This window comes from Podarcis bocagei (assembly GCF_964188305.1).
Source record: "Podarcis bocagei genome assembly, chromosome: 17".
NCBI classification, from domain to species: Eukaryota; Metazoa; Chordata; class Lepidosauria; order Squamata; family Lacertidae; genus Podarcis; species Podarcis bocagei.
The window spans coordinates 36379776-36401674 of record NC_138143.1 but is presented as its reverse complement, the minus strand read 5'-3'; the positions used below and the strand labels follow the sequence as shown (position 1 = coordinate 36401674).

At 42.3% G+C, this 21899-nt stretch overlaps 1 protein-coding gene across 4 annotated transcripts in view; it reads left to right on the top strand.

Moving 5' to 3' along the window:
- Positions 1-877: 877 nt before the first annotated feature.
- TDRD7 (tudor domain containing 7) overlaps positions 878-21899 on the top strand; it is a 35932-nt gene continuing 14910 nt past the window's right edge. For 2 of the 4 annotated variants that reach the window (XM_081176217.1, XM_081176216.1), the window contains exons 1-8: positions 878-1003; positions 4761-4973; positions 6510-6651; positions 7730-7937; positions 13354-13439; positions 15449-15666; positions 18452-19023; positions 21104-21290. In XM_081176217.1, the coding sequence (XP_081032343.1) occupies positions 4767-4973; positions 6510-6651; positions 7730-7937; positions 13354-13439; positions 15449-15666; positions 18452-19023; positions 21104-21290 (1620 nt within the window). In that variant the 5' untranslated portion in view covers positions 878-1003; positions 4761-4766. Of the gene's footprint in view, positions 1004-4760; positions 4974-6509; positions 6652-7729; positions 7938-10506; positions 10774-13353; positions 13440-14699; positions 14752-15448; positions 15667-18451; positions 19024-21103; positions 21291-21899 lie in introns of those variants that run through there. The other 2 variants (XM_081176218.1, XM_081176219.1) reach the window with 2 other exon arrangements.

Sequence of the window (21899 nt, the reverse complement as noted above, 5' to 3'; positions counted from 1 at the left end):
TCGGACACGACTAAACAACAACACAACTGTGTAACATGCAGAAAACAGCATTCTTAGAGAAATCAACGACTGGAACTGAGGGAAGCTGGTGGGTGGGTTTTGTATGGGGGGGGAATGGGGAAAAAATAAGGATGATATGTTTTTGGATAATATGTTTTGTTTTAATTTTGAATAAAAAAGTTTTTTTAAAAAAAATGAATGTGAACAACAACACTTTCAACGTTCAATGATAAAAAAATTCCTTCCAGTAGCACCTTAAAGACCAACTAAGTTAGTTCTTGGTATGAGCTTTCGTGTGCATGCACACTTCTTCAGATACACAGATACTTCAGATTTTCGTGCATGCACACGAAAGCTCATACCAAGAACTAACTTAGTTGGTCTTTAAGGTGCTACTGGAAGGATTTTTTTTATTTTGACTATGGCAGACCAACACGGCTACCTATCTGTAACGTTCAATGAATAATAACACTTTCAGATTCAAACTGCGTTGGCCCAAGTAAGCAGCACCCAGAACTCCTAATCGAAATCTAAGCGGGTCGTGGGGGGGGGAGGGGTGTGTGGAATGTTGACGGAGTCACGTCTTCGGAACCCTCCTCCTCATTGGCTTTTCAACCGCCTCGCGCCCCCGAATTCGATTGGCGGCCTTCACGTGCCGAGGGCGGGGCGGGCGGGGCTTTGCCGGAGAGGCGAGCGCCATTTTACCTGACCCGCCTCCTCCTTCGGCACGTCCGGAAAGCGGGGGGCGGGGGGGGGGGTTCGCTCCCGGCCGGCCTGGTCTTGTTTCGTCATAAAAGCGGCTTGAGGGAGAGCGAGAGAGAGAGAGAGAGAGAGAGAGGGCGGGGTCGCCTCCGCAGCCGGCCGCGTAGCCCAGGAGGAGGAGGAGGAGGAGCAGGAGTCAGGAGGCCGTGGCGGGCCGGGAGAAGCGGACGGCGAGCAGGAGGAGGCTGCGGAGGCGGGGAGCGGGCCGGGCCGAGACCCCTCGGGGTCGCCGCGGGTTTGGGTGAGTGGTGCCTTCCCCCCCCTCCTCTCCTCAAAAAATAATAAACCCTCAATAAATAATAAACAACATGCGCTGGGTTTGGTCTCGCTCCGCGCCTGCTCACCTTGCGCGCTTTCCTCGGGTGCAGTCCCTTTTTTTTTTTTTTACATTCTCTTTTGCGCACGGGCGTAACGTGGGAACCGAGGAACCCGTGGCAGCCTTTGCGCTGCTCGCCGCCTGTCCCTCGGTGCAGGTTCACCGAGCTGTCATATATTCAGGAAATAATTATGCCAGGCCTTCCTGGCATTTACATCCTATGCCCGCCTTTAAAATTATTATTAGGTACTGTATTTCGTGGTTTTTACATCTTGATTTTATTCTATGAACCGCCCTGGGTATATGTAATAGCAATTAATAAATACCACCCAATGTCATCGTCACTAATCTGACTCATCTATCACTAGAGCTCCTGGTTGTCTTGCTGAACTGTTTACATTCTTAAACATTCATTTATTCAAAATGTTTCTATCCTGCTTCTAGGGCGGTATATAAATTCAGGAAATAATAATGTGCTAATAATATTATTCTGTATTGGTCACTTCCCCCGCCCTGATGTCGCTTGGCGAGGAGGTGGGTCTATGGGCTCTCTCTTTCTCCATCTCCTTCATATACACACCTTTAGCACACACACACACGTACTATCTCTGAATATATTTTCTGGCTTGTCATAGTCTTGATATCTGCTTCCCTGTGTTGCTGGTGCTTATAATCTAAACTCTGAATGTCAGCATCTAGTGCCATATGCCTGATAAATGGCATCAATCTGAAATGAATTTATTGGGGCATACATGAAGGCCTGAGGTGGGGGGAGACCTGGAGCAATGAAGAAGAAATACCTAACGAAGGTTACAGAAAAAAGGTTATGAAAGACAGCAGCAAGAATACTCATCGCAAAGTATTGGAAGACACAAGATCTACCCACCGTGGAAGAATGGCAGATGAAAGTGATGGACTATATGACACTGGCTGAGATGACTGGCAGAATCCGTGATCAGAGGAAAGAGACGGCGGAAGAGGACTGGAAGAAATTTAAAATTTATCTTAAGAGCTATTATAAAATTGATGAAGGCTAAAATGCCGAGGTGGTGAGAGAAAAAGGGAAACAGTGACATAAGATTAAGCTAGAGAAAGGACTAAGAGGACACATATTTGATAAAATTGTTTAGAAGCTGCTGAAATAATCTTGGAAATAGGGATGCAGAAAGGGGAGGTATGGGGGAGTCCGAGAAACGAAGGTTACAGAAAAAAGGTTATGAAATTATACATGTTTGTTTGTCTTTTTATTTGTTTGTATTGTTTAAAAAATGTTGCAAAACCAATAAAAATTTATATATAAAAAAGAAGAAGAAATACCTGTCCCCGCCCCTGATTTTTCTGCTGTTTTTCTTTCCTGATTTATTTAATAAAAAAGTCACACAGTACACTGCTAATTGTTGAAAACCTCAACAAATGATAATTATATCGTTTTATCTGTTTACGAACACATAACAAGCACATAGCCCTAAACCATAATATAGCATTGTGTGTGAACCAGATGCAGATATATAAAGTGATCCTAAGCCGTTAATTCTAACAAGCTTTCTAAAGCTGTTACCCATCAATTTTGTTCCTATTTTGATTGATAATAAATAATAGTTGTTATAAAGTATTATAAAATATGTTCCGTGAGCTTCAAGTAATTATCTAGCAACAGCCTTGCAGGATAGGATAGTATTATCCCCATGTTGAAGATGCAGGGGTAAAGTTGGAACCAAAGTTTCCCTGGGGGCAAACTTCATAAACACATGTCATCGCAATTTTCCTGTAGTATGAAATCAGAACTTTTAAAGAACTTGGTACATAATGGGCATTTCCATGTTCTAGGTCTTGAGTGGCAAAGCTTTTCGGGGTGGGCCAGCTAGACCAGCTGACGCGCATAAGAATCACCTGTGCCAGATGAATTGAGAAGGATATAAATGTTACATTCTTTCATATTTTACAACACTTTAAAAACAACAACTGAGGAAGCTGCTCTTGGGAGATGTGTACTATATCAATGCTCTTTTAAAACAAATGACAGCATTTGTTTTTGACAAAATAATCATGGGGGGGACAGCTGTTCACAAAGTGGGGACTGTCTCAACCTTTGTGTTCTCCTGTGCTTGTCATCCTCACTTGGAGATTATTTGACATGGTCAGTTGGCCCCTATAGACTCTACCTTGTGATGTTTGTAAAAGTATTTGATAGCCCTCTCAGATTCTACCTATTTTGTCCAGTTGACTGCTTATATCTACAGTGGTAGGCAGAACGGAATGTAGGCAGCATAGAAACAAATCATGAGCCTTGTTTGGACAACACAAGCAGCCAGATTCTGGCTTGTGTAATCCATGACAGGGGAGAAGCACTCCAAGAACACTTGGACAACATAAACTAACATGCTGCTCATTCACATTAAACCATGGTTTATGGTGATATGCAAACTGGGCCAATAAAACGTGGTTAACAAAATGACTTTACTGAATATGCTGTACCTTCTAACTGTATATTTTACTTGGTTGTCTTAAAGGAATTGTTTGGAATTTGTAGGAAGCCCCTCTAGCAACAGCAAGAATAGTTACAGCCACTTAAACGATAGGCTACCCAACATACTAATATTAAAGGAATGAATTCATAAAGTGTAGTGTATAGCCTCAATGATAAAGTTAACAAAACGTATTCATTTGCAGGAAGGTAGATTAAAGCAGCATATCTTTGATACATTTGGTCAGGGCAAGTATTTTAACTTGTCAGACCGGGTGATCCTCCTTTTCTTCCCCTTTGCACTATTTCGGGAGTTCTCCTTCCCCTCAAGCCAATTTCTGAAGGCAGGATGCCCTGTTGCACAAGTGAAGTTTTTGCTGACAGGACTCATTAGTGGAATCTCATCCCCCAGGCTCCACATCCCTGGTTTAGGAGGTTAAGGGTGGTTCCACTCTGTTCATAAAATCAACATGATGATGTGTTAAGAATACAGGTGTCACACCTCAAGCAATAAGTCACCTATTTCCTGTGTCGCGTTCTAGGCGTGTATACCTAAACTGAGATACCTTTGCCAAAACTGTACTTCGGAAAATGGAACATATCAGTAGATCTGTGAATTTGTCTCCTCTTGAGTTAGCATACATTTTGCAATTTTTTACTGCATTATGTTTGCCAAGCCTGTCGGTTGAAATTCTAAGAAGCTGCTGGTGCTATTATGTAAATTAAAAAAGGAAGCCTCTTCTTACAGAGAACTGACATTTTTATCATTCTTTTCATTCGAGTAACTCCAGCTCATACATGAGTTACCCCATTTTGTCCTCTCAACAAGCTTGTAAGTTATCCTAGTCTTACAGAATTTCAGTGCCCAAGGAATGTCGCAGTGCAGGTGAGGATTTGAATTGAGGCATCTGTGGGTAAGTTGTCAGTGACCACTGCTGGTTGTGTTGCACTTTGATGCCAGTAACAGGCAAGGCATTTGCTCATCTGATGGGGGAATGCTTGTTGGGTTAGCAACCAAACAGCTTTTTGGCTTTGCTGTAGCAAGTGGCTTATTTCAGAATCATGGAATCACTGTGCTTTCTTCTTTTGTGTTGGTTATTGACTCTCAAACGCTGAACACAATGGTATTGGATTTTTGCTTCTTAATGGAAGAGGTCAAAAAAAGGAGAAATGCTGACTTGCATCTTAAATTCTAATGACATTGCTTTTCTCTTACAGGTGAAAATGCAGGAAGCGGATTTAGTCGCAAAAATGCTCCGAGCTGTTCTACAATCCCATAAACATGGAGTACCCTTTTCCCGTTTGCAAGCAGAATATAAATCATTAACTGGAGACTTGATTCCCTTTAAGCAGCTGGGACATTCTAATTTAGAAGGATATATAAAAAGCATCCCTGGAGTTGTTAGGGTTGAAATTAGTAAAGCTGGTGAGGTAAGAAATGCATACAGTGCTTCATAATTGTGTGTGTATTTTGGCTGTAAAATGTCATAGAATCATAGAATCGTAGAGATGAAAGAGACCCCGAGGGTCATCTAGTCCAACCTCCTGCAGTGCAGGAATCCTGACCACAGCCATCCCTGGGTGGGCTCGAACCATCAACCTTCTGGTTGATAGTCACACTGTCCATTGTGCTACCAGACGAAAGATTAATGTTGCTGTAGGGCCTTTTGCTTCTTTACATTGATTTTGCTGCAAATCAAATAATGCTTCACCCGGAGCAAATTTAATTTGGTTATGTTCATTATAGTGCACAGTTGAATGTAATTTCTTTAACTGAAACACCCCCTCCGCACAATGGGAGTTGAAATTAATGAGAGTTCATTAGCATTTGGAGGACCACAAGTCCCCCACCCCACTGCTACAGCATTTTCACCTGAAGATCTGTGTGTTACACTCATGACAGAACCTCCTCTACAAGCAAAATATAAACATTCAACATTTGAAGGGAAGGGCACTAAAGACACATCCTTCTTAAACAGACTAGGTATCATGTTACATATTTGGGAGCCAAAGACTGAAAACAATGTCCAAATAACCATCGTCTTATCACAAATTTTGATTACCGAATAGGGCAAATCAAAATCTGCATTAGAATGAATTGCAAAGCTTTGCAGGACTTTAGCTTTCAGGTGGCATGGCAAAGCCTTATACAGTACTTTATAGTGTGTAGCTCACCCATATCTCTTACGCATTGGGTGTACTATTATTGCACCTTACCAAATGAATGCTGTAGCAGTGGGAACCTGTGGTCCTCCAGTGCTAATGAACTCTCAACTCCCATCATCCCTGTCCATTGGCCATGCTGGCTGGGGTGATGGGAGTTGGAGTCTCAACAACATTTGGAGGACCACAGGTTCCCCACACCTGCTTTTGCACATTCTAAGCTTCATGCAGATATGGTTATGGTGCCCCGTGTGAGGCACCAAATGTCGAGAAATGTTCTCGACAATGCAGAGAGTCTGAGGTGGCTTTCAATGAGCAAGTATCTCCCATAAAAGTCATTGGTAAATCTGGGTGGCGCTGTGGTCTAAACCACAGAGCCTAGGGCTTGTCATTCAGAAGGTCGGCGGTTCGAATCCCCATGACGGGGTGAGCTCCCGTTGCTCGGTCCCTGCTCCTGCCAACCTAGCAGTTTGAAAGCACGTCAAAGTGCAAGTAGATAAATAAGTACCGCTCCAGTGGGAAGGTAAACGGCGTTTCCGTGCGCTGCTCTGATTCGCCAGAAGCGGCTTAGTCATGCTGGCCACATGAACCGGAAGCTGTATGCCGGCTCCCTCGACCAGTAAAGTGAGATGAGCACTGCAACCCCAGCGTCGTCCACGACTGGACCTAATGGTCAGGGGTCCCTTTACCTTTACCTAAGTTTCATGCAGCAAGTCTGAAGTGGCTTTCAATGAGTAAGTATCTCCCATAAAAGTCATTGGTAAATCTGGTTCTCCATTTTTGGTTTCCTCTTTCCTTGATCAGGTGACCTGTCGTGCGGTCATTTGCCAGGAGACTGCACAGATTGCTCAGCTGGTTGCCTGCCAGAGAACTTCCCAAAAGAAAACGGGTCGGCAAGTGAACTGCAGCATGAGGCTGAAAAGAACGGCTCCATTTGCCTCGGTTGGTAAGTTTGTCAGCTGCAAAACACCACATGGGTATATGCTGAATTAATCAACCTTAAACTCATCACATGCAGAGCTTCTCTATTGTTGTGATTCTGCTGACTGAAATAAACTATTTACAGTCTTGAACAGTCATGTTACAGGGCAGTCTGGCTGACTATTCATGTGTGTCTTGAAACTGCACATAAGGAAACTAATATTGGAAAGAAAAGTAGGGGCTTAATTTTTTATTGCAGAAAGACAATAGTCTGTGTGCTTTTTAACTGTTCTCAACAAGTTTAATTGACCCTAACAACTCTGTAAGTTGGCTGTTATTAACAACCCCCTGTTTTTGAGTGGTGGGACCTGAAATACTACTCCCCCCTCCGAAAAAAGACTATATTGCATGAGGAAACATTAATATGCTGCTTTATACATAGTCACCCTTAGTTGTCTGGCTTAGTTATCTTTTGCATCTGTAGCGATCACACACAGGGCCCCCGGACGTTTGACGGTCTATTGACCCCGTGCCGCCTCTGCGATGGCTTTTTCCGCTGCCACCACCCCGTATTTCACGGGGACACACGGAATCCAGTCAGTTGTTAACATAAATAATCAAGTTTATTTTTGAATGCAGGAACAAGCTTATGGTTTCAGTTAGTTTTTCTTGACAGTTTCTTAATCTTAGTTCCTAACAACTTCAAACTGATTATTCCCAACTATCTATCTGACTCCACCTAACAATTCCTCTCACTCTCTCACAATACAATTCGACCACCCCACTGCCTTTTCCTCCCTCTTCCTTCTTCAACTCCCAAACCTCACTCTTAACTCAACTAACTTCAACTCCCAAACCTCAACTCTCCACTCAACTTCAACAAAAACTTTCAAAACCTCCCACTCTAACTTGTATCCCCCCCTTGCATTCTCACTGGCCAATCGCATCACACCTATTTTAACCCTTTCCTTATGACCCATCCTAGGAGGCAAACACCACAGCATTTTTTGGGTAAACTTAAGAATTTATGTTGAAGTGCCCCAAACCGTAGGTAATCTGAAAATGAGAGCTGACATTTTGTGTCTTGCATCATTGTATTGCAGGCAAGCCAAAGGGTACTCTGCGGAAGCCAGGATTCATGCATTTCACAGAAGAAAGCAGGAGACCTGCACTCCCACTGCTGAGAAGCAAAGGAAGCTGTGCTGTTGTTAGGCAAAACATGAGTTCTGCATCGTATCCTCTGCCTCTAGAATTTGGGACCCCTCTGCAGAAAGAAGTTTTAAATCAAGGACACATGACTGTGACAAACAGGTTAGAGTTCCTCTTGTTGGAAAACTTACTGGGTATAAACCAGCTGATATACTTGACACCACTCTAGAATCTCATATGTTCAGGCAGGAAATGGCCTTCTGATTGTATAGAAAACTGTCCTAAACAAAGCGTCAACATACACTGAAAATACTATATCACTATTTGAGAGAGGCAAGCACTCTTTTTGCCATCTTTTTGCCTTTCAACCCTGGGGTTGCTGCCCTTTATTTAAGTTTCCCATTTCTTTAAATCATTTTTTTATTAAAAGTTTTCAACATAAAATTCAATGAAAGTCAAACTGGCCCATTTCTTGTGCTTTTAACTGCCTTATGAAAACTTACAAGGGTAGGAGATGGAAGGAGGAAAGTGTGTCCAACAATTTTGTAAATTGGTGTAAATCTTAAGAGATTTTGGTGGGGTGAGGGGATGCATGCAGAATTGTGTCTGAGCAGAGTAGCCTGTTTAAAATGGTTATGACTCATTACATCACTGCAAAAATCCTAGATATGATATTGTTAGTATTACCAATTATTTATATACCACATTTTCTACAAATTTAGACTCGGAGTGGTTAGTCATGTTAGCAAGGTTTATTCATGTGTATCTGTGTGTGTGTGTGTGTGCGCGCGCACACACACACACACACACACACACACACTTAGTCTTTACTAAACAAACATCCATAGGACCTTTGCACGCTGACTCACCTTTCTCACTTGCCCCAGATTCTTCTATGTTCCAGAGGGAATAAACTAATGTTTAAAGCTGCACCAATAACAAACCTTTAGTTTTTCATGCCTTCTCTCCCCTGTTCTGCAGCACCTTCTGCACACACATCCCAATGATATGTTACTGTAACTTTGAGATGAATGAAAGGTTAAGACCAAGCCTGTCAGTTTGCTCATTCAGTTAGAGAAGGTTAGGTTCACTCTATGGATGTTGTACATATTTGAGTGTCTGCTTGTTGTTGCCGATCAGAAGGTTGGTGGTTCGAATCTCCGCAATGGGGTGAGCTCCCGTTGTTTGGTCCCTGCTCCTGCCCACCTAGCAATTCGAAAGCATGTCAAAGAGCAAGTAGATAAATAGGTACCGCTCTGGTGGGAAGGTAAACGGCATTTCCATGCGCTGCTTTGGTTCGCCAGAAGCAGCTTAGTCATGCTGGCCACATGACCTGGAAGTTGTCTGCAGACAAACCCCAGCTCCCTTGGCCTATAGAGTGAGACGAGCGCCGCAACCCCAGAGTCGTCCGCGACTGGACCTAAAGGTCAGGGGTATCTTTACTGTTACATTGAATATGGAATTCTTGATGAAGACAACACATACTACCAGGAGTGAAATACATGATTGTGGGACCTACTGTGAAGTATTTGTGGGGCTCACAAGTTCCACAAGTTTATTAGTTTTTCAAATTGAGTATCTTAGGATGCAGCACTTTCAACTAATATCAAACAATGGTGACATTTGCAACAATTTCAAGTTATACACAATATATTTTAAGTTTGTACAGTAGTTTTTATATGCATTATTGATATGCATTAACCTGGGGTATGACTGTACTAGTTTACTGAATTTAATGTATGCATTTGCATTAAACCAACTATATATATATGCAACTTTTACTCTTCTTAAGGACAAATACATGGCTAGGAAGACTGGGATTTTTCATATGTCTTTCCAAAATTATTTGCTAAAACTTTTGAATTCATATTCACTGCAGAAAAATTCTACACTTGGGCCAGTGATATTTCTCTGCTGCTTTTTTTAGCAGGATATTTATGTCTAGATCTACAGTATACATGAGTGAAATGGCCTGTAAAAAGTATTGACGAATTTGGGCATAGACCGATTTAAAATATTGTCAGTAGCCTGTATTGTGTTGTCAGCTGAAACAGTACTGCCCCATTACTGCATCCTTAACAAGAAAGCGGATGGTTTTGATGCTGATTCAGTATTGTACTTCAGCGCCCCCACCCCAGCATCCCTAATTATTCCTTTGACTGACTAAAATCCAACTTGGCAAGCTCAGCTGCTGTACCATCACTTCTCTTCATGCATTGTTTGTTGCTGTCATGGGTCATCAAATCATGAGTCAGATAATGTTCTTGCTTGGTCCATCATTTAGTTTATCTAAATTTCGGAATGGTTTGATTGCCTTCATAATCCTCCCATTGTGTTTGTAACGCACGGCCAGGAAAAGTAGCTCATGAAAACTGTTTGTTAGATTTCACATCACTTTTCAGGCAATTATTACATCCCAAAACCTCTCTCGTCAATTTAGAGAGAGAGAGAGAGAGAGAGGTTTTGCCATCAGACTTAACAATAATAATACGGAGGGGAGAGGAGGGAGATCAGTTCTTCATGGTCAGAACAGAGTAGTGACCTATATAAGGGCATGCATACCCAGATGGGGCCAGGCTGATCTTCCCTCTCTGCTAGGGTTTGTGGTTGAATAGTGGTTGGTGACTGTTGTGCCTTTGGCTGACGGATAGGGCCAGAATGTCCCATCTCTGCCCACCCCACCCACTAAGCTACTGCATTCAAAGAACAATTGACAGTTGGAGCCGAGTATTCTTTCTAGTGGAGAGGGAAGGTGGGAGGTAGGGAGTGCCTTCCGGCTGCTCCTAGTCTGGCCCATAGATGGGACCACACTGGTCTCCCCCCTTGTCGCAATGTTATTCTGGCAGGCAAGAAGAAATAGACCGTCTCAGTGGGTCTATGTTCCCCTGGGCACTCCCAGACTCCCCCAACTTACCTTTCCTTTGCCTCTGCAGTCCCAGGCCAACTTTGGCCCATTTGCCTGGGGGAGTGTGTTTAATGGCCCGAGACTTCTGAATAGGTAACACGTCTTCATTGAGATGAAAAGTTTATTAGAAATAGATTCAGTCAGTCAGTCTAGAGTCGTGAATATAGATACGAGAAGGAATAACAGGATGGAGCAGATGTGGGTGGAACTTTGTTAGGTGTGAACCATTGTGGCATGAAACATGGAGTGGTTGCTTTGACCTTGATCCCCCCAATTAAATCCTCCATGATCAGGCTTTATTGTTGCATACTCCACAGAACGAGTGGTATTGACCATGTGGGACATACCGTATTTTTCCGTGTACAGTGGTGCCTCGCAAGACGAAAATAATCCATTTCGCGAGTCTCTTCGTCTAGCGGTTTTTTCGTCTTGCGAAGCAACCCTATTAGCGGCTTAGCGCTATTAGCGGCTTAGCGGTTTAGCGGCTATTAAAGGCTTAGCGGCTAAAAGGCTATTAGCGGCTTAGAAAAAGGGGGGAAAGCGAAAAGACTCGTAAGACGTTTTCATCTTGCGAAGCAAGCCCATAGGGAAATTTGTCTTGCGAAGCGCATCGAAAAACGGAAAACCCTTTCGTCTAGCGGGTTTTTCGTCTTGCGAGGCATTCGTCTTGCGGGGCACCACTGTATAAGACTAGGGGTTTTTAACCAAAAAATTAGGTTTAAAATTGGGACTCGTCTTATTGCTGAGGGGTGTTTTCTTAATCTGGAGTCCCCAAAAATAGGGGGTGTCTTATGCATGGCGGCACGGAAAAAGAACGGTGTGTTTGAATGCTCTCCTGCAAAATGTCCTAGCAAGCAGATTTAAAACAAGAAGGAAAGGGGCCGGTTCAAATCATTGTTATATAGCAAGTTTCCCATGGATATGGCCCGTGTATTTATTAAACAATGTTGCAAATTTGACCACTAAGCCCAAGGTACAAGTCAATAAACTCAATTTATCCTCGTTTCATTCTTTTCATTCTTCTTTCATTCTTTTACCCAGGCCTTACACCTACTTGTCACATTGTATATATGTTTTCCATATGTATTCTTTTTTACTCATGGGAAGTTCTTGTTTAAAATGCCCCCTTTCGGTCTTTTTTTTTTTTTAAAGACAGGCATGTTGTGAGATTCACTGGACAAAAAAAATACAAAGAAAAGACATTTTAATTTGATGTATCTGGTAGAAGCCAACCATTCAGCTTTGAGATTAAAATGTAGCACAACTGTATTTATATTCAGGTTATTTAATACTAACCAAGTTATTCCTGAATTTGTCCCATGATACTGTTTTGGGTGAGCTGGACCCACTTTCCGTGCTCCTTGTATGAGGAGGTTCAAGCCTGGGTGCCACAAATGAAGTATTGGCAGCACTAGGCTTCCAAAAAGAAAAGGAGTCCCTATTGCTCCCTAAGAAAAATGCAAAAATCAAGTTGGATTTTTATTAGCTCTAGCCAAAATAGTCAGTAGATTCCCTAGAAAACTCCGTGTTTAATCAAAGCAATGAAATGCTGACTTGCTGTTTAAGTTGCAGTGAGCAATTCTAAAATGGCATGTAAAAGGAGATATCACCTAGTAGATCGCAGTCTAATTAAGTCTGCTATGCAGCATTTGGAGCTGCTGTGGACAATCACGGCTGAACTCCCCTTTTTGAAAACATGAAATCTAGCACTCACCCAGAGAAGGCTGGAGGCTTGACTTGTGGAGAAGTCAAAAGCCTTTATTTTTACCTTTTAGTTGGCCCTAGTAACGATATCCCCAGCTGTGGAATTCACCTAAATTGAGCCATCTAGTGGTGAGATATGTTTTGTTTGTGAAGGTAATAAATGCCTCTCAAATACAACCTTTCCTGTAGTGGATTTGCTGTGTTAGTAGCAGATTATAAACTGTAAAGCAGTTTCAGAAATTCTGGGATAAGATGGAATCTCTAGGGACAGTGTCCAGCACTTCTGCTGATTTCAGTAGGCTTATTCAGTTTATGCTTGTGGATCTTAACCATTGTATCTGCTATGGGTCTATTGGAAGGAAATACTGCAGCTCAAAAGGACAACATGACAAAAGCCAGGTACAGAAGTGACTTTTCAACAACTTTGTATGCAAACAGACCTGTTCCAATGTGCCTATTTTTCAATCTACAAAATGTGCTGCCAGACTTTGTGGATTTTGCTAGAGAAAGGAGTCAATTTGCAGTTTTGGCTTGCAGAATATATATGAGTTTGCCATCCATAACAGCTTCACGTAGAGTAAAATGGTTCTCTTTTATTTAATGGGTTGATTGTCCGTAAGCTTATCTGTGCAGATACAAGGACATGGCAGCAAGCAGATGCTTTTACAGTGGTACCTCGGGTTACATATGCTTCAGGTTACATACGCTTCAGGTTACAGACTCCGCTAACCCAGAAATAGTGCTTCAGGTTAAGAACTTTGCTTCAGGATGAGAACAGAAATCATGCCGCAGTGGCAGTGGGAGGCCCCATTAGCTAAAGTGGTGCTTCAGGTTAAGAACAGTTTCAGGTTAAGAACGGAACGAATTAAGTACTTAACCCGAGGTACCACTATACTTATATTGAACATATTAGCTTGTACTTTTGAAAAGTGCAAATCAAATCATAGTAGTTTGCTTTGGGATTTTTAGGCTTGATAGAAGAGCAACACTTCCACCACGATTTCAGAAGGAGCTTCAGGGTCACTCGTCAAAAAACGTACCTGTGGACTTCAATGGTATGTTACCAGAGGGCCACAAAACCTTGACTGCTAAGCCAAGCCACACTTCATGGGTGGGCGGGTGGTTTTATGTATTTAAACAGAACTCATGGTAAAATCAAACATTTTGGTGTTCATGCAAGCAGTTCCATTGGACATAATTCTGCTCTTAATACCTAGTAAGAAAATACATAACTTGGCAAGGTAATGTAGAATGAATAGACGTGGATTATCAACCAAGTAAACATTTCCTAAAAGCACCAACCGTTTCAGTATATACTTCTTAGACTGCTCGTGTGCTCGTTTAGTTAGGAGTAACCTCATTTAAACTTGTGGTTTACTTCTGAGTAAACATGAATAGGATGATGCTGTAAAGGACATTGTTAAACAAATGCTTAAAAGACTGTCCGTTGGAACACAACCTTTGCACTGGTAATTAAAAGCCAAAGTATCTTTCCAAAGTATTATGATTGTAAAATGTTTGCTCATTGTGAGCACCATCAAAAGAGAGAGAGAGAGAAGACCCTTGCCCAACCCTGCAATATTAGTTTCCTCATTCACCTTTTTAAGTGGCTAGGTGGTTTCCTTTTCGTTTAGTCTAGCTATACTTGAAATATGTCAAAGCTCAGTATGAACTGGGATTGAAAATACTTGCAAGCTCAGATAAACAAATGAAGCTCAAACATATTTCCTACAAGCTTGATATTTACCGTATTTTTCACCCTATAGGACGCACTTTTTCCCCTCCAAAAATGAAGGGGAACTGTGTGTGCGTCCTATGGGGGCGAATGCAGGCTTTCGCTGAAGCCTGGAGAGCGAGAGGGGTCGGTGCGCACTGACCCCTCTCGCTCTCCAGGCTTCAGGAAGCTCTGCGCAACCCTTGGGAGACTGGCGCAACACCGGTCTCCCAAGGGTTGCACAGAGCTTCCTGCATTCTGAAGCCTGGGGTGCGCTGAAGAGCGCTCCTGGGCTTCACGCAGCTCTCTGCAAGCCTGGGGAGACCGGCACGACTTCCCGCCGGGCTCCCTAGGCTTGTGGATAGCAGGCTGTTCTGGGGTCGGGGGAAGCTTGGGCTTCCCCTGTGCCAGCCCTGCACCTGGGGGGGAAATAAAAAAAAAATTCTTTATTCCCCCCCCCAAAAAAAAACCACTAGGTAGCCTGGTTAGTTTCCCTATTGTGTCATCATCTTTAGAGCGTTCACTCCAGGGAAAGACAAAGGAAAGAACCTTTGACAGAGCAGGAAAGAACAGTTGCCATGGTGATGGTTGCCAGTATATTTTTTATGTTAAGAGGATGCCCAGCACAGAGAACTCTTCCATAGCCATCTTCAGTGTAGTGTCTCAAACATACTGTTGTTTATATGAATATGTTAACAGATTGAAAAATTAAGCCAGTGTTCTAGACTATTTAACATTTGTATATTTTATATTTGTATATTTATAACATTTGTAGCTTTTATATTTAATGTTTAATATTTTAAAAGGAAAGTTTTAAAAAGCTAGCTACCGGCTTGGAGGATTCTGGTAAGATTGTCATAGCCACCAACAAAAGGGGATTCAGCTAGTTGCTACAGTGGCGCTGTGGGTTAAACCACAGAGCCTAGGACTTGCCGATCAGAAGGTTGGCGGTTCAAATCCCCACGACGGGGTGAGCTCCCGTTGCTCGGTCCCTGCTCCTGCCAACCTAGCAGTTCAAAAGCACGTCAAAGTGCAAGTAGATAAATACGTAGGTACCGCTCCGGCGGGAAGGTAAACGGCATTTCCGTGCGCTGCTCTGGTTTGCCAGAAGCGGCTTAGTCATGCTGGCCACATGACCCGGAAGCTGTCTGCAGACAAACGCCGGCTCCCTCGGCCAATAAAGCGAGATGAGCGTGCAACCCCAGAGTCGGTCACGACTGGACCTAATGGTCAGGGGTCCCTTTACCTTTTTACAAATGTGCTGCTGCTGGACTAGAACAATGGCTTTGCCTTGTATCCTTTTAAAAGAAGAAATGCTGTCTTCCAAAAGTTTGTGTTCTTGCTTTTCAGAAAATGCAAAAGAAATGAGACAACTCGTGCCACTTCAGCCTCCTTATCCTTCAAATACCGATATATATGAGATTCAGAGAAGAGTTAAAGAGATTCTAAATCAATGCAGCAATGGAATATGTTTATCAAATCTACCGTATGTGTACAGAGAGACTTATCGGGAGGACTTAAATACAGCCTTGCTCCCTCAGTTTGAGAACTGGCCTCACATTTGTGTGGTAGGTGTCAGCTTTTACCAGAGTGGATAAGAACTGGTGTAGACAAATCCCATTTCTTGGTTTGAATAATATTTTAAAAAAAAATCAGGTATACACAATATCTCACTAAAAATGGGTTTAACTGCAAATTTTAATTTAATACAAAAAGGGCCTACACAATCCCAGCTAAAATATGACTCTCAACGCTGAATTAAATGTTGCTTTTCTATGTGGAACCAAGAATGGTGGCCAACTGCTGAGGTTAAGCAATATAAATGATGCTAAGGCTGCAATCCTCTATTATCTAGCTGGCCACAAAGGATCTGTGGAAGTTTCCTAGTTAAACAGATACAGGCTCAAATACTAAAGTTTGTGTTAAATCCTAATACAGCCCAGGAAGGCATATAATTCATTTTGGATGTCTTTTTGGCCCCAGTCAAGAATGCAACTTGAAAATACCCCATTTTCCTTTTTGGTTAATATCCTTGCTTCTGGAAAGTTCTAGACACTCACTTTCCCCCCCAGTTGTAGACATGTTTACTCAGAAGTCAATCTCACTTTATTCACTGGGATTACTTCAAAATGAGTGTGCATAGGATTGCAGCTTTACACTTCAAGGTTTTTTCATGTGCAAAGAGAAGTAAAATATGTATGCAGGTGTAACTTTGCCACGTGAAGGCTTTGTGGGTTGTATAGCCAAAGGGCTTCAGTTGTGTTCCTAGGGTTGTATAAAGGCTTTATTCCGGCCCCGTTCAGGCATTCAGTTCACACAATCAGCTGTTGTGTGGAGGGGGAGAGCAGGGCTGCATCCACTGGTTCCGTTGGCCCTACTGACCGTACGTCAGCTGTATATATGCAAAATTGTGTTATTTTTAGAATATGTAAAGATGGTTTTCTTGTGTTCAGAAATGTTTTTGCTTTTAAAATCTGTGTTTCGTTCTGTGTTCATCTCGTGTTTACCACTTTGACGGCTTTATGCTGTTAATAAAATGGTTGAATCAGCTAAATTTGGCAATGAACGTTTGCAGAGGGGTGGCTGCTTCTTATGCGTAGGAGGCTTCCCCTTGTAGTGTGTCACCGTGATTGTGAAGGGTTGTACTCCACAAGGAAAAGCAATGCAGATAAAGCGGACGCCCAGGTGGGGGTGGGGGGCAGAAGTTGTGCTCCTTCTCTCCTGCTCTGTGCAATTATTTGTGTGACTTGAATGCCTGAAGTCAGTTTCAGTTGCATGCTAAGTTAATGGCTATAGTCACTCAGGATGGACAGTTGTTTTTTTAAACAGTAAATTTGGAAAGGAGACAGTAATTGAACAAATCATGTTTACATTTTTTATTTGTTTTTTAAAAAATGCATCCGTACTTGCTTTTCTAGCATATCTAATGCTACTCCTGGGAATAATCTAAAAATAGCACTAGCCTATAATCTGCAGCAGGGGTAGGCATTGTGGTGCCTACAGTTATTGTAGACATCACCTCCCATCAACCCTGGTTGTCTCTGGCCATTGGCAATCCTGACTGTGGCTGATAGGCCTTGTAGTCCAAAAGCTATAAAATCATCCATGTTGACTACCTTTGATCTACTGTAAGCCAATTTCAGACTGTTCATTTTGAGTGCTTTTCCATTTTGCATGCAATAAAGGTAGATTTCGCCCTCATTTAAAAATGCTAATCAGAATGCATATATGAGCACACATATGGTTTTCTGCTCTTACATTTGCCCTTATACTCTTAAATGGATATAAGAAATGTTATTTATAAGTAACGTATCAGCATGTTGACATACCAGCCAGTTTTGGTGGAATGCAGATAAGCTATATTCTTTTTGCTTTCATCAATCTGTTGCCGTACTGAATGCTTCTCAGTTCTTAAAATATGTGAGCATCTTAGCACAAGCCTAAGCACACTTTGAAATATTCTAATCATCTGCTCATTTATACCCAAATACACACAGGTCCCAGTTCCCAAACGCAGTGTGTTCCCGGGAATTGTTCATAACTCACATAATGAGTCCACAATTTCCATTGGTTCCTATGGGAACATTTCTAATTGGGGATTTGTCCAGTCTCTCCCCCTGCCCTCTCTCCACGGTTTCTTCCTGAAACAGCTATAGCCAACCAGCAGAAGAGACAAAGGAAAACTTATTTATCTGATCTCCCCCCCTGCATGGTTTCTTCCTGAAAATGTCTGCCACTGGCCAGCAAAACACAAGCAAGGAAGTGGGCAAACACTGGATGTTCAGATACCTGAATCTGTGGAGTGTATTGCAAAGTTTGGGCATGATTCTTTGTTTGGATAAGTGAATTTTCGCATAGTGAGAGGGTGGGTAGCAGGACCTGCATGTAAACACATGTATGAATAACAGCAAGCTTCAGTTGTTAAAGATAAGCAATGTTTGTAAGAGGGACACCTTGAGCAATTGAACAGTGCTTGACCATGAGCCCCACCTACTTTCATAAGGGTGAGATTATTCCTGCTTTAAACTACCTGGAGATCTAAAACTAAATCAAATCCAACCACAGTTGGAAAAGCACAGTAGAATTTTTTTTTCTGTTGAGATGAAATAAACCTGTGCTAATTTGACATGGTTTTTAGTACAGCTGCAGAAAACAAAACTGTTTCATGTAGGGGTGAGTGAATGTGACGAGGTGGTGAGAAAACAAAAGGTTGGTCAAAACCGATGGTAGTCAGTGTACTTAGAAGTAAATGGCCCGTCTACAGACACATGTGGAAACCTCTTTTGAATTGCCCGCAATGCTCCAATTCAGTAACGTAGCTGTTTTTGTAACCCTCCTGCTTTCTCTCAAAAGACAGAGAAGGTATGTTCTGGTGGCCTTAGGGATATATTCCTCTACCCTGCTGCAAAAACACAGCCTTTGGTGAAGGGTGTCTCAAGCCAAGAAGGAAGCCTTCAGCCCCCCTTAGTAAAACAGACTGTAGAGACCAAAGTAGATGCGCCCCAGGAGGATTTCAAGCAGAAAATTGCCGCCATCTTGTTAAAATATTCCAATGGCCTTTGGGCGAATGCTCTCCCCAAAGTTTATGAAGACACATACAAAGCACCATTACCTCACGATATTCTGAAAAGTCTTGACGCCCTCTCGGATATATGTTCAGTGGATTACATATCTGGCAACCCCCAAAAGGCCATTCTCTATGCAAAGTCAAAAAAGCACACGGACGAGAACCAGAATGTGACTGACAAAACCCACGCAAATGAAGTTCTAGCGAGACCAGCCGAGCAGCATCCCACCGTGATCAAGCACGAATCCCAAGAGGAGTATTCGGAGAACATGACGGTGCCTCCGTTAATTCTCCCAGCAGAAACATCACCATCTGTGCTGGTGGTGGAACTGAGCTCGACAAATGAAGTTGTTGTCAGGTAAGATTACTGTCCCGGTCTTCCCTAATACTCCTGTAGTAGTGCAATGGGGTTATCTCTTCAACTGTCAGCACACCAGCCATTCAATTGAAGGAGAACAGATTAAGAAAATGAAAAATCTAAAGATTTACTCTGGTGTTCACTTTAAAAATACGGTCTGACAGCACCATCTTGTGCATGTCTGCTTAGAACAAAGTCTAGTGTGTATAGGAGTGCACACTCCATTTGTTATCAACACGTTTAAGCTTAAAATCTCTTAACTGAACCGAGGGAGCCTTTTCTTCATGAAAGAGTGGCCAGAAGCCAACTTCTGAGGTTAAACATTGCAAATGACACAAGTATTTAATAGTCCCTTGGTCTAGTAGGAAGTTCATAATAAGTATGAACTTCCTATTGGACCTAGGGACTAGTAAATTTGAGGATGTAGATGACACATTCCTATATTGTGGCAGGATCCTCCACTGAGCCCATAAGAGTACAAGGTTGTGTTCTTAGCCCTCAGACTATCTAGAATGTGTTCAATTGTGAAATTACTGTTATTTATAACTTTAACAACCAGATATCATGGACAATTCACTTGTTGAAACTTTTTTATTCTGCAACTACCATCTCTTCTCAACATTTATTGGAGCTCAATCCCATACATATTTACTCAGAAGTAAATTCCGCTTTGTTCAGTGGGACTTGTTATCCAAATAAGTGTGTATAGAATTGTTTCCTTAGCCTTTGAGTAAGTGATTTTGCTTGCTGTCCTCACATGCCCACACACTACCTTGTCAAGACGTAGACAAAGGGTACGAAAAGTATATGCATGTAAGCTCCACAGCCAAAGCATTGTGCATGTAAGTTACATAAAGGCTTTGCTTAGTTGCAGTCAAATACGTTTTGTTAGAGCTATCGGCTAGTAAGTATGTGAAAGAGAAAGAGCTGCCATTAATTCACTTAATTTGCACTCTCTGCCTTGGCTCTCTTTTGGGAAGAGAGGTGTCTCTTTTGAGGCGTCTGCCACATGCGGTTGATTTGCAGTCTTGTGATGACAGATTGTCATCATAAGCCACTCTTGCCTTGGGACAATTTGGCATACAGTCAAACCTTGGTAGTTGAATGTAATCTGTTCCGGAAGACCATTCAACTTCAGAAACATTCAACAACTGAGGTGCAGCTTCAGATTGATTGCAAGAGCTTCTTGCACACAAGCGGAAGCCACGTTGGACATTCGGGAGGTGAAACGTACGATAATGGAGGCATTCAGGAACCGAGGTTTGACTGTATCAACAATGGAGTCCATTACATGCCTGTAATGTTGCTTTTGAACACTTGGACAAATTATGAATATTGTTCTAAAAAAAACCAACCAGCAATAAAAGAGTTGGTGTAAATATTGGGAATATGTGAAATCTTTCTACTCTTTGCAGTATAAATATTAAGATCAGACTTGCAGTGAAATTGGATTTACACACACCTATTCTCTCTTATTCCTGCCAACCTAGCAGTTCAAAAGCACGTCAAAGTGCAAGTAGATAAATAGGTACCGCTCCAGCGGGAAGGTAAACGGCATTTCCGTGCGCTGCTCTGGTTTCGCCAGAAGTGGCTTAGTCATGTTGGACACATGACCCGGAAGCTGTACGCCGGCTCCCTTGGCCAATAAAGCAAGATGAGCACCGCAACCCCAAAGTCGTCCACGACTGGACTTCAGGGGTCCTTTGCCTTTTTTTTTTAATGCTCTCTTATGTGATTCCATACATTCCTGTTTCAAGAAGCAAGAAAGTTGTAGGATGACACACTTCAGTTTAAGAGGAGATCTAAGGCATTAAAAAAACTCACTTGTGCACAAAATAGCATGTAAACTGTGCCTTAATATCTACACCAGGTATATGTATTCCACTGTGTAAGTGTGCACTCTTAGAATCTAGCCTCCATGCAGCCTGCACTAATCTGTTTCTACACCCTTTTTGCCTTAAAATTATTCTGGGGAAGGGGGGAGATGTTACATAACGCCTTATGTAAACACTTTTGCACTTGTTACCACTTTTGTTGTTGTGATTTATACCAACTATCATTTCTGCTTGAAATCCTGTAGGTATGTGGGCAAAGACTATTCTGCTGCCCAGGAATTAATGGAAGAGCAGATGAAGGATTGGTATGGTCGGAACCCCTCAGGTTTGCAGATACAGTCTCCTAAAGTTGGACAGGTTGTTGCTGTGCCTGCAGTAGAAGATGCTTGGCTGCGTGCGCAGATTACTTCGACAGACGGCAATAGGATAAAGGCAAGTGCATTAGGTTTCTGTGGTAAAAAGGGTGTTAAAATCAGATGAAAGTGCTGGTCTCTCAGTTGATTGCAATAGCTGCCTTGGACACTTCTTACAAAGTGGGAAAGTAGGATAGTATTTGCTTAAATAAATAATAATGATAATGTCTCCTAAGGTTTTTTTTGGGTGGGTGAGGAGTGGTAAATTCTTCTAAGGCAAACTAATAATTGCAGCATTTGAGGTCTAGCAAATGACCAAGAACAGAGCCTTTCTGGGAGATCTCAGCATAGTAATACGATGCAGTGATTTTTTTGTTGGATTACAGTTGCTCTCTTTAGATTCAGATGAAAATGGAGCTGTGGATCTTTTATATCTGGTCAAAAATCCCTTGCATCTACTGCTTCTGCTTACAAGCTTGTAGTTAGTAGTGATTGAGAGAGGATGGGTGGGGTCCAATGTTCCTACTGCAGGGGTTCAACTGACTCAGCCACCAGATGTATTTGACTTGCATCAGTCATGTGTATAAATTCAGAAACTGGCTAGGGAAGAGGATCACTGCTTCCCTTTCATTCCAGGATCCCCAATACCTGCAAAACAGGCCAGGGTGGCTGGAGTGATGGCAAAAAA